A 13974-nucleotide genomic window follows, 5' to 3' on the forward strand; every position below is an offset into this window, starting at 1 on the left:
TTTCAATATCACTTAATTGATGAACAGACAGACAACACAGATTTTTTATAATTTTTTTTAAAATTTTTTTTCACAGTTTTCCTTCAATTTTTTTATTGAATGTGCGCTGGTGGGAAATCGCAATCATTTGCAATCATTTTTATTTAGACGAGTGGAATAAACCATCGCTCTTCAATGGTAAATGGTAAAATTGTAAAATGGTAGATGGTAAATTTTCAATGAATCAATGAATTTGTTATAAAATTTATTACAAAATTTGTACGGACAAGTGCTGAAGTGAAAGTGGTCGTGTCTACATAAAAACTGCTGTAAAATTTGATTTGCTCTTTAAATGACGGCAGACGCTATTTGCACGTATTCCTTTAAGGTGCTTAATAAAATTTCATTTTATATTTGCAAAAAAAACGAAAAAAAAGAGATTGCTCTGCTATTTTAATAAAGGAAATTAATATAAATTTTGTTATTCAACAGTTTCAACAGTTTCTACAGTTTTAGTTGAGTGGGAAGAAAATGACCCAATTGCTGGTCATAGCTTTTTTTTCATACCAATTTTAAATTACGCGTAAATAAAAAGCAATTTTCTTCATTTTGTACTCTGCAGACTTTCGTTCTACTTTGCTTTATGGCCCACAACAAAAGAAAAATTATAAGCCATTCCTGACTTACTTTGGCAAATATAAAAGCCATAAATTGTGACGCCTCGACTTATTTGGCCAACATTTATCAAAAGAAAATTCCTCTAATAATGAAAAGTGAAAAGTCTTAAGCAAAATTATAAATGATATAACAGTTCTAAGGAAAAGCAAAGTCATATTTTTGAATTAGTTTTTTTGGTCTTAAGAAAAATTTGCACCGGACATCATTAAAAATGAATTTATAAATTTCTTGAAGTTTTAATGATTTTCATATCCGGCTCAAAAGGAGAAAAAGTTAATATTTTCTTTAGATAATTTAATGTTTATTGTTTCTTTAACTTGTGATTTTTCATGTCACGTTGTTTTATATCAGCAAAGACTAAAAATAATAACCTACGTGTATATAAAAATATGGCCTTGGCATCTAGTATCTAATAAAGTAAAAATCTGATTTATTTGTTAATTTTTCGGAATGCTATTAACGTATACACAATTTCAATATGTCTGGAATAACAATTCTAAATAACAAGTAATAATAGTTAACTCATTAACAACTGACACGGCAAATATTGAACGTAATTATGCTTTGAAGAATATATAAAATAAATATGTGAACATACAGAAGTTTAACAATTAAAAATAAATTAATTAATTCAACTCTGCTATCCAGAAGTTGCAAGTTGCTCAAAGTTAGGCTCTCCGAAGACTCTTTAAAGTGCCTTTGTACATCCGAACAAATGACATAGTAAGAATAACCCTTAGAATAACCTCGGTCAAAAAATACATAAGGGACAGAGCCCTAAAACGACAGGCTGCCCTACTTAGCACTATCTAATCTTAGAATAACCTCTAGCCACACGGAGCGGTAAGCAGATCTTAGATCAGTCATTGAATAATAACGAAGCTTTTGAGGAATACATACATTAGTCAGTCGGAAGGTTGGGTCTTTGCAAAAACTCCTCAGCTATCAAAGAGTAAAAGTGTACAGATGCACTAACTCAAAAAGATTTTAACATGAACGTGAGCATGAATTATTCAATATCTGGTTTATGAATTCGTTCTAATAAGCCACAACAAGTAATGAATATTCACAGCAAATTAACAAAACTCCGAAGTGCAAACATACAACTCAAATACGGCTTTGGGTCAGTTGGTTAATGAACACTGACTCTGAGTTTTAAATTTGGCAGGACACGAATTCAACCCTTGGTACTTTATTTAATCTTAAATTTTCTTTTTATGTTATATTATATAAAAATCTAAAAAATATGTTAAAATTAAACACATATAAGTAATAAAGTCGACACCAATATAAATATACTTATATTAATTATATAGTATACTCGTGTATTCACGAGTTCAACCTTTGGCACTTGCAGTCTCAAAAAAATTATTTACGAATAATTAAATATGAGAAATAATTCCAAGACCTGAAACGGTGGCCAAGCCAGAAAGTTATTGTTGTGTTTGTTGGGATTGGATCATCTACTACGAGCAATGGAAGAGGAATTGTGTTCTATCAGGACAACACCAAGCCCTCACATCGATAATGACTCGCCAAAAGTTCCAGGGTCTTGGTTGGGAAGTTTTTATACATCCATTTTATAGTCCAGACCTGGCACTAAGTGATTAGAATTTTTTTGGTGAAAAATTCGTTTCAAGAGTGGGTTGTGAAAATCGATTGCCTCCATTTTTTGGCAATATGAAGAAAGATTTTAACGAGAGAGGTATAATGAAATCACCTTCAAAATGACAACAAGTTATTAAGCAAAAAGGCAAATATTTGACCTAAATCTGAACATTCTATAAAGGCTACGGTAAACAAGTTTTTAATTTCATGCAAAAATGATGGATTTCTTTTTACTACACCTATTACGATCAATTTTAAGGTATAATTTCAACAACTGTACACATTAAATAAAATAGAAAAACTTAGAATATGTCATTGGAAAGGAATATATAATGTTCTAAAATAATTATTTTAATAGGAGCCTATTTATTATGGCAGAAAAAATCAGTATTAATACTGTAATTTAGATGATTCGATATCGTATTATTATTAGATATCGTATCCATTTGTAGCAGAATGGATACGATATTTTTGCTGATTATAATTATTTTAATCAGTTTTTATATCAACATAAGTCATATTAATATTTGAATCTAAATATCTTTTCTATTTCTACATGCTCAAAAATTTGGATTTATTAAGATGTACAAGCCTACCCATAGGGATTACTATATTTGGCTTGAGTATTTTAACAGTGCTGAAGCAGTGCATAAAGAATTCAAAATTATTTTTCTTGGTTGTGTCAAAAAAAAGGATGTACTTCTACTATGAAAATAATATAAAATTATAAGAAAATAAAACTCCATTAATTGGTTAAATATTTTTAAATAATAATCCCTATGTCTGAATAGTTTCTTAGCAAGTGAGTATATAAATATATGCACGAATTTTTTACTTATATATAAAGGGGCTTTAAAATTGACTTTTAAGAACCATTGTACTTTTTTTAATTTAATTTTATAAAGAGGTTTTTTCGAACAGTAGTGAAATACAACAACAAAAATTTATTTTTTATATTACTTTAATTAATTCAATTTTTGGCTGACCATACAGCTGTTTCGAGTATTGCCAAATACCCATCATCAGTGGTCTTGGAAATAATTCTTGTATTTAATTATTCGTAAATAATTATTTTTTGAGACTGCAAGTACCAGGAATCGAACTCGGGTCCTGCCAAATGTGAAGCTCAGAATCAGCGCACCTTAACCAAACTGATCCAAGCCCGTATTGACTTTTTTGTTCGCACTATTTTTCTGGAGTTTTGTTACATTACTATGGAAGTTTTTATTAACAATTTTAATTTTTTTATTTAATTTGTAAATTTTTATTTAAGTTAGATGTTATAGTAACTTTAATTTAATTATATTTAAAACTGCAAAAGTATAATTAAAAACGGAATAACAAAGAAAATGTAAGTTTCCATTTTAATTTTCGTGGTTTTCGATTAAGTTTCAGTAAAAGAGCTACATTTCACAAAAATTACTTCTTAATTTTATTAACAATAACAAAAGGACCATTATCCATTGAATATTGTTTTTCTTAAATAAAAACAATTGGAATGTTTTAAATATATTAATTACTTTTATTACATTAGCAGTTAAAAGAAATTAATTAAATCGCTTTAACATTGTTTTAATTAAATTTTGGCTAACACATATCATTCTTTCGAAACGTTGCACATAAGGACGTACCCACACAGGATATGCAAATTGCAATCTCATTTAAAAAATTTTTATTATCCTTATTTTATTTTGCATGTATCCAAGTACCAGCATGCAGCATGTGAATTTAGCAATACAGTATTTGTTGGAATTCAATTACCATTTTTACACAATTTAACTACTTTGCATATGATAGTCCTGGCACTGGCACGAGCGTAGTCTATTGTGTTATTTCCAGCTATCCAAATAGAGAATATACACTTCGTAATAAAACAAACTGAATATAATCGAATTTCATTTAATTTCACATATTGTTAAACAAAATATTCACAATTCAACGAATATGTTTGGCTCTTTGTTTAACCTTAACCAGTTGGAATTGATGTAACCGTCATGTTTGTGTGCGGAACATGTAACCTTACATGAGGCGCACATAAAATCCACTATCGGCAGTTTGACGAGAGTCCCAAATCGGGATTTCATATTTAAACAAGTAAGACAAACAGATAAAATGGTTATATGGCGCTCGTAACATTGAAATTGGCAAGCGTTGAAAAGCGTATCCTTTGAGGTGTTTGGTCTTGAAGTGGATTGCAAATGTTATTACAGTTGTCTTATTTCTGCTGAAAATCTAATAACTCGTTTAAATTGTTAAAGAAAATAGTTGATGTAGTGGAAACTGTTTCGTTATGGTTAAGCGGATGAAGTGCTCAAGGACTGTAGTAACATTATGGTATAAAGTATTTTTGCTCTAAGTAAAGCTGATATTAAAGTAACAATGTTAGTATATTATTTAATTTAAAATATTTTTGTGTTCACGTTAAACTCAAAGACTGTAGAAATAGAATTGCTTTTATGAGTTTAGGAAAGGAAATTTGTTGCTTTCGTTTCATAAAAGCAGCAAAAAAATTTTGTTACTCATACGACATGATGTACATAAAATTTTAAGGTTTTGGGAAGCTGTTGTGTTTGTGGTTAACTAAATATTTGACATAATCTATATATACTTAAATATAAAATGTATGTTGCTAAGCTAAACTCATATTACAGTTTATTTTACTGGTATTAGCAATATTGTTATGTATTGTATTAAAGCAACAAAAAACCAAAAAAATGAGTTTGTTGGCCTGCATTAAATAGCCATTGAAAGCAAGACAAACAAAACAAATTTAATGTGTTTTAAATTACATGTCCTTATGTAGCAAATCAGCACAGTCATTGAACTTTACAAGCAGCACATTCTAAGTGAAGTTATAAAAATTGTTTCGTCTTTCTCAGAACATTTTTTCTCTAGATTTCCCTGAAGAATTTCAACATAATTTAGTTTTCTTTATCTAAGCAGACAAGAACTCGTTCCTTACACCAAAAATATTATATAAGTGAAGCATTTTTTTTTAAATAGTCTTATACGGAATTCTGTCTGAGGTTGTATCTCATATGTACATATTCTGACCTCACATGTCGCGCCAATCTCAATTTTATGGCACTTTTCCTTTGATCTTTCCTGTAAAAGCAGCTTTTCAATGTATTTCGAGCTGGTAACAAATTTTCTTGAAAGGATAAAATCCATCGAGACATTTTTATAGGCCATTTCATTTCTCATTTCTTGTTTTCTGTGCTTTACTTTTTGCGCTTCCTTCGAAGGTTGTCATTTATTACAAAAGCAAATGTAAAATGTTAAAATTATTACCAGTCAAATTATGAGAGAATTTTATTTTTATTGATAATAAAAAGGCAGCAAAAGGCAAAAAAAAAATAACATAGAACCACCAAGACAGGAAGGAAGGAAAGGATTATGTTTGAGGTAAGTCTACTCGCTTTTATATTTATAGTCCTTATGTGAGTATAAATTGTAATATGTTAAATGACAGTGTCGAAATAAGTTTATTACTTACTTAAAGACTTAAAAGAGTTAATAAAATTTTTATGTTAGAACTTAGTGCAATGTAGTGAATATATGTGGTAATAAGTAAATTTAATTGGTTTACTTGATTTAGTGTTGAACTTACACCGCGCAGTTACAGTAAAGATTAGTGCTTTTCTATAAAAATGTTTATTAGCTTTATTACAAAAATAATGACTAACCTGGAAACCATCATAAGTCCAACTACCAAACTTCATAACGCATGTTTGCTCATCAAATGGAAAATATTCTACATCAATTTCGCAGGAGCTTTTGTATATTGCTGGTGGGCGCCACTCAACTCTTCCGGTATAGTTGAGAGTAGCTTTTGTTGCTAAAGTTACTTCGAAGTTGCCATCGGCGCTAAAAGCAGAAAAAAAGAAATAAATAAATATTTGCAATACAAAAAAACCTTATTGAACTTGAGTTTAATTAAAATTTAATTAAATTTAAAATTATATGATTTGAAAACAAATTATTATTCAAATGTATGTAATCGACACTATGTTTGAAAATATTTCAACTAGTGTAATTATAATAAAATTTTAATATAAATTATTACATAAAAATTACACTAAAATAATTTTCGAATATTAACACAGCATATATATCTAAGTGGGACGTATATTGAATTCAACAGGGTCTGCAGTCTGCCTAGGTTATTTAAGTGCAGGAACCTTATTATAACATAAAATCTACTACTGTTTAACACAATAGTCTTACCAGTACTCCCAAATAAATCTTAAACTTGGGTGCTTAGCAAAATAATAAAATAATAATAACTTCTAATAATAAAAACTACGTATAATATTTGGTTTAGTGAAAAATTAAATAAAAAATGATCTTGAATAAGATTATATATTTAATTTTTCTGAACTCATTCATTTATTAATAATATATAGTATATAGAATACAATATATATATAAAATATATAGTACAATGCAAACGACTAGTATGAGGTATGAGAAACAGATGAGATGAGGCGAGAAAAAATATTTGGATTATGTATAACAATTAAGTCGATTATTGTTACTATTATTGTTATGTTAAAGACGCTTTGTGCTACCTTCATAGATTAAATATATTTATGAAATCCCAACTGCCCCAATACATTGTAGTATTGAACCTTTATTACAAACCTTTATATTGTCCTCCGATATAAGATGACTACCTAAGAACTTCTTCCGGTTATTATTTAGTGCCAGGAAAACTACCTGTATGTGTTTTAAGCTCTCATACTCTTTCATAAAAAACCAACTAGTTTCATTGAAATAAGTTCTCAATTCTGTGAGGTGATATCTTTACCTACAGGGCGCTATTATAACGTTAATACCTATTCTATTTGATTATTTACATAGAAAACACATAATTTTATTATGTCAAGGATTTGATTATTTACATAGAAAACACATAATTTTATTATGTCAAGGACTGAAACACATGACCTCCTTTTTATGTCCATATAATTGCGTATCAATTCAAGAGTTGAAGGTTTGATAACCACATTCTATCTTCTGATTCATGAATTTATTTGTTAGTAAAATTTTCATTATATAAAAGATTTAAAATGGGTAAAATGTAAAATACTAATCACAGTCACAGTTAATCACAGTTCATGAACGTGAAAAGGTTGTAAATGGCACAAATATTAAATTGTTCAATTGAAATTCAATAATGCTCTTAATTCATTTTCAATATACAAATACAAACTGATTTATATAAGCAATATTTGAATTTCGTTTACTATTTCTTCTATATACATACGGCATGAGTTAAATAAGAAAATATTGAAACATCTAATAGTCGAAACAATAAAAGCATAAAAGAGATTGAACTTGAATAAATCAATTTATTGACATCCTTTTTACTGTATCTTCTGATTTGTGCAATAAAATTAATCTACCACAGCTTTCATTTAACTATTTCAATTTGTTTGAGTTTTGCCATAGCATACTTACTTATTATACAACACAATATCCGGTCGCCATATATGATCAGAGGGTACATGTAACATTTCGACGCCACCATATTCTTTAGGTTCCCACTTGAGTTTGTAATCATACCAGGTTTGCTCCACCCACAAATTGGTTGTCATGATTTGATTCTTTAAATTGACATCAATCAATTGCGATAGTTTCAGCTTGATGCGTACTGTCAGAGCGTCTGTCACATTGACAACGGGACGAACCAATTTGTTATAGTTGCTGAGAAGATCGTCGTAAAGGCGCTTAGCATCGGGATTCGATGTGCTGCCTATAAGAAAAGAAGAAGATAAAGAAGAATGATACACATTTAAATAATAATAGTTGATATAGTCAAAACTTTATGCAACAATAGCTTTTGAATTAATATAATATTAAATCTAGTTTGGGTTGTAGTCATAAGGATAATGAAAATTGTAAATGATAAATTAAATGCAACATTAAATGTGTTGTGTATTAGCACCAATCTCCTTATAATTTTTGTTTGAGTTATCTTAAATTTATGTCCATACACATAATCAAACAACACAAATTAATGTCAAAAGTCAGTAAAGAAAAATTACGAAAAACTTTTATGTATCTCACGCACAAAGATATTGTTTATCTTTATTTCTCGCACAACACTGCGTATGAGCAATATTTAATTGGCATACGAAATTAATGGCTAACAGATAAGTAAATTTAATTAGTTGTTGGCCACATATTGTTACAATTGCTGTTTTTGTTGTTGTTTTGTTTGTGTTAATTTAATTTTTATTCATTACACTGATTAAGCTTGAATTAATTTCATGCCTTGAAAAAAAAATAAATAAGTACTATAATGTGTGAACGTGTTATTGCCTTATGAATTCTTAAAGCATGTTTTGGATTAATTTTAATATTAAAACACTGGGTCATATGGGTTTGATTAAGGGTCGTATTGAGCAAAGAGGCAGATAAATTTGCAAAACAATGATCAAGGCATAATTTCTGCGGCCCAGAGCCCAGAACACCATTGGGCTACAACATGACTGCAGCCTATGTCGATAAATGGATTACTTCATTTCATCTTAATAGATGAAGAGAGATGAGCACTTGTAGACAGATTAAACTCATGAAACCGCAACCGTTGGCCAAGGAAGCGATAAAAGTCTGACCAGTAATTAGTAGCTGACCTCACTAATTACTGGACATAGCAACTTCAAATCTCACCTTAAAAAGATAACTCTTCTTGAGGAAGACACTTGCAGACTATGTCTAGAAGAAAAGAAGACAGCGGTGCATATATTGTGCCAATGGCCAGCATTGGCAAGCAGAAGGAAGACTATCTTGGGACACCTTTGGGTTGATGATGACTCGGCATGCAACCTCAAGCTAAATGCACTGCTTGCATTGACAAGTGATGTAATTATGCGAACGGAAGCCACTCTAGCTTTAACTCAATAACGACATCCGAGAATCGAAGGACGAAAAAGGACCCAAGTCGTTTCGTGGTCTACTTCGGCTTATTCTACATTTCAGTGGGGCCATTTGTTGGACGGTGCGTTGTCCCAACGTCCCATAATATATTTATTACGGTCTTCTAAGAATATTTTGGTAAATATAATTATAGTTTTAAGAGTAAATATTTTTATTTTAAATATAGTTTTGCATTAAATTCATAAATTATCTACAAATTTTTTGCTTTGTGTTGATAAATTCTAGTCCAACAAAAGAATAAAAGTTCTTCGAGCAATAGAAAGATATTTGTAAACAATAAAAAAAGGAAAAAAATTGTTTAATACAAATCCCAATAGCACGCAAAACGTATATGGCCGCGCTTTTTTGGCAATCTGGAACTACATACCAAAATCTGGAAATCAACGTCATTACATATCTGAACAAATTAACGCAGGCACTTTTATGAAATCATTGCACAGATACGATACAAAGGCAAGTCAATTTAGTGCGTACGGAAACGGAAAAGGACAACAAAGGCTACCTTAATAAAGCATAAACAAAGGAAGATATTCCTTTCTGTTTTTTTTTGTTTTTTTTTTTGGAATATAATTGAATAATCCTTTGGCATTCAAAGCAATGTAAAAACATTTAGGCAATTTTATTTTCCCCATTTATGAGCCTAAATGTATGTGGGTATATATTCGAACACGTGCTGCTTTTCATATGTGAATGCGGATGATTTCATGTTAATGTATGCTTCATTATAATAAACACATTTTAGTTGCCTTCTGACAAGTAATAATGAAATGTGTTGCGATTGTGGTTGAAAGTGTTAGTTGTAATGTGAGAGAATGTATGTAGTAACTATATTTTAGCATTTTAGGCTTAAAACATTTATTTTAATAAAAACACGAGCCCAAAAGACCACACAACGGTTGAAAAACACCCATAAAAGTGCAGACGGAATATATTTCGTATTTCGCACACTTCGCATCTTCGAAACACTCGCCTGGGTGCATTTAAGATAATGTCTCCCACGTGTACTTTGAATTTTACTGTCACTTTTTATGTGTGTGTGAGTGTTCAAAGATGACTACTTATTTGTCGGTCTAGTTTTTTTTTTTTGTTTTTTGCTTTATTTTTACTGGCATCTGTTCATCTAAATTGTAAACTTGGGGCTTTGTAAGTGTCTTAAAAGGGATCCAACTAAAGGTGATATAAAAATACAAATTTAATGAAATCTTTTTTGTATTTATTTCTATTTTATTGCTTGAATAGAGTTTAAATATTAGTATAATCCTAAGGAAATTGAAGGATTATAGCTATATAGGATAGTATGTGACAGGTTAGCCATTTTCAGTTATTTTTCTCTATTTTTTATAAATTTTTTTTACACTATAGATTATAGCATTTATTAATAAATGCATATTTGTATGGATCAATTTATAAATCTTTTTCATATTATTATGTTTGAAAATTGTATTATACTCACACTATAAGTTTTCTGAACTAAATTAAATGAAACAAACTTTCTAGCTGTCTGGTTCAGAAACATGATGCGAAAAGACACGTTTGATTTTTAGTTGCAGTTTTGCCATAAGACTTTATGACGTTTGGACAAGATTAGGTGAAATGTGTACTAATAACAAAATAATTTTTTTAAATTATTATATGGTTGGTGGAGTGCAACGACAGGTCATCTGTTGACATCCATTGACATCAATTATCGATTTATCGGCATTTTGCTACCACATTTCTTGCTAGAAACGTTAAGACATAAAGTGAAATTAATAGAAATCGTTAGATATTTCATCCTTACCGATGAATAGCCTGAAATTATTATATGACAATCCGAAAGTAACAATCTTGCATTACAGCCGGATTACCAATTAGTTTAAGATGTCGTCATGTGAAAAGTCTTTGAGTAAAGAATTGGAATAATACGGAGTCTCTATTAAATGTTTGTTTCGCATATAATATCTTTTCACAACATTCAATAATATTAGCTTTCTAAAAAAAAAGCATTTCACATCTGCCAAATTCTAAAGTCAAATCCATTATACTAGGTAGGTGCAAAACTTGAAACGTATTTAGTGAGTAAAGAGAAAACTCTACATTATTTCCAAAATTCACTGTCTTGATTTGGAAAAGGAACTTTGCTAACTAACTGGTAAAAAGTTCACATAAAAAAAAAATAGAAAGCACAAAATGGCGCTGGGGTAACTTAACGTAAAGAGAAATCTAAGACGACATCAGAGGGTCCTTTGTCGTTGAAATGACTTTAAAAAGTATTAAGATAGTGAGAGCATACAAAATATCCCTGAACGGGAAATGTCGGTAACAAAGTTTAAATAAGTGGTATAACATAGCGGAATACTATGGAAAAAGCACATTGAAGCTCTAGCTTCTTTGAGAAGGAAATAGACTCTGTGGAAACAAGACTCCGTGGAGTAAATATAATTTAGTTTACATTTTTGGGTTTTCTTATAAATAAGCATATTAAACTCCTTTTATGACCCTCTCTACTTATTTTTTTTTTTGCAAAAAATGTTCAAAATACCAAAAAGCGTTCGAAATACATAATCATTTATGTATAGGACGGAAAATTTAAGTCTGATACATTTTTTCTCAAAAATACTGCTTATTTTATACTAATTTCTTTTCTTCTTAATTTCTGAGACCATGATATGGTTATGAGGCCATGACAGTTATAGAGCCCCAGAAGCTTGAGTTTTGAGCACACAGAAAAAAATTATACAGATATAGGTAAATTATTGCATACATAATAAAGGTATCCTTCTGGTTCAATAAAGTAATATTTCAAAAGAATTGGAACCTTCAGAGAAAATAAAACTAACTTCAGGGATGGATTTATTATGCAAAATAAAGGTAAAATATGTTGATGTCTACTGTATTTTTATAATATATTTAATTTATATCGATTGAGTTTATGGAAAATCTAGAGAATTTTCATATTCTTAATTATTCTTAGATTTTTAGAACCAAAGTGATATTAATGATATAATAATTAATTTAGTTTTTTTAACTTCTATAGATTTGTCTTTACATACATAATATGACAGGGTACCATTCTTCCACTTTATTGGTCTATATTTAAGACATATACTATATTTTTATAAAAGCACGCATTTAGACAAGAAGAGAAAATTATTGGAAGTAAAATATTTAACTTAAATATTATTGAAAAAATATTTCTTATTATATTTCTTAAATATTTCTGTATTACGAAACATTAACAACAACGCCAATATAACGAATGAATACAAAAGTAGCAGTTAGTTAACTTTTGTCTTGATATCCTACATCTTTTGAAGAGCATATCATAAATATTTTTAATTTATATTATGAATAGATTATTTATCTAAAATATTTCTTTATTAAGAATCATAAACAATAGCATCAATATAATGAATGAATTATACAAGCAGCTGTTAGTTAGTTTGTGACTTGATAACCCACAGCCTTCGAATAGCATAAAAACATACAAATGTTATCTTAACTTTCTTGTTTTCTTACTTCATTTGCACAAAACAAATAAACGTATTAGTTTTCGAGATATGCCACTCAAACGAACATTTTCATGTGAATTTCAGACAAGACTTTTATCTGAAAATATTATACAGATATTAACTTACGGCTTTGTATTCAATAACTTTATGCAATCCAGATATAAACCGAATAGAAAAAGATAAAACTGACTCAATAAAAAATCCATATTAAAAAACTTCAATTTAATAAAGCAGGTAATTCAATGCAGAGCTTAGATTTTCCAATTTTATCGTACAAAGCACAATCAGTTAAAGTATTTCAAGTTTCCTCAAATTTACTCAAGTTTGCAGATGCATCTGCCTGATATGCTTTGAATTTTGCATATTGCAGTTTATAGATATAATTTCTATTATGTGTGTGTGGAAATATGGAAGCAAAAGATTTTTTAAAATATTCGTTTTGCTATAGTTTTGTATACAAATGAAATGCAATAAAAATGTTTATCATAATAATATTATTGAAATTGTATCTTAAAGAATAAAAAAGGAATGAGAATAATTGAAATGTGAAATTTATTCCATTATATTGATTCTTTACGATTATGAATATTTTTATAAAATTCAGTAGAAATAATAGTGTGTAAAGCAAAGGTTAATAGTAATTTATACTAATTTGTTATTTCATATTTTATTATTATATAAATAAAACAATTAGACTAACTTAATAAGTTAATCATAATAGAGATCTAAGAATCAACTCAGTAAAGAAATATACCAAGGAAGGAGCCCCAAAATTATTCATAAAAGTTGACAGGTTGCCCAACCCCGCCCTAGCAAACCTTAAGTCCACCTCAAGACGCACAGGAAGATATGCTGATCTACGGTCCATCAACAGTTAGAAGATAAATAAATGATAATGATTCTTGTATAGTTAAAGTTTAGTGTGGGACAGGAATAAGCTCCTCAGCCGCAAAAGAGTAAAAGTGCGCAATAGCACTAACTCAAATCACAACAACAACAACATAATAATAAGAAATAAATATCTGATATTTTTTTATTTTTAAAATATTTTTAATATTTTTATTATAAAATATTAAAAAATTAAATAAGTTCAGTTTAATTTTTTATAATAATCATTAGTATAGTGCATTTAGTCACTATTAAGGAGGATATATATTTTTAATTTGAGTTATTTTAACTATATAATAGTAACTTGATAATTATTAAATATTTTTTATTACTGTATTTTTATTACTTTAAACGAACATTAATACTATATTTAATATTTTTTAAA

At 28.9% G+C, this 13974-nt stretch overlaps 1 protein-coding gene across 1 annotated transcript in view; it reads right to left on the reverse strand.

The window, feature by feature from the left end:
* Window positions 1-5871: 5871 nt before the first annotated feature.
* LOC119666755 (acetylcholine receptor subunit alpha-like) overlaps window positions 5872-13974 on the reverse strand; it is an 11738-nt gene continuing 3635 nt past the window's right edge. The window contains exons 2-4 of the mRNA XM_038076038.1: window positions 7729-8028; window positions 5952-6132; window positions 5872-5907 (exon numbers count right to left, since the gene is read on the reverse strand). Coding sequence (XP_037931966.1) covers window positions 5872-5907; window positions 5952-6132; window positions 7729-8028 — 517 coding nt within the window. The remainder of the gene's footprint in view (window positions 5908-5951; window positions 6133-7728; window positions 8029-13974) is intronic.

This window comes from Teleopsis dalmanni, chromosome 1 (genome assembly GCF_002237135.1).
Source record: "Teleopsis dalmanni isolate 2A chromosome 1, ASM223713v2, whole genome shotgun sequence".
NCBI lineage: Eukaryota > Metazoa > Arthropoda > Insecta > Diptera > Diopsidae > Teleopsis > Teleopsis dalmanni.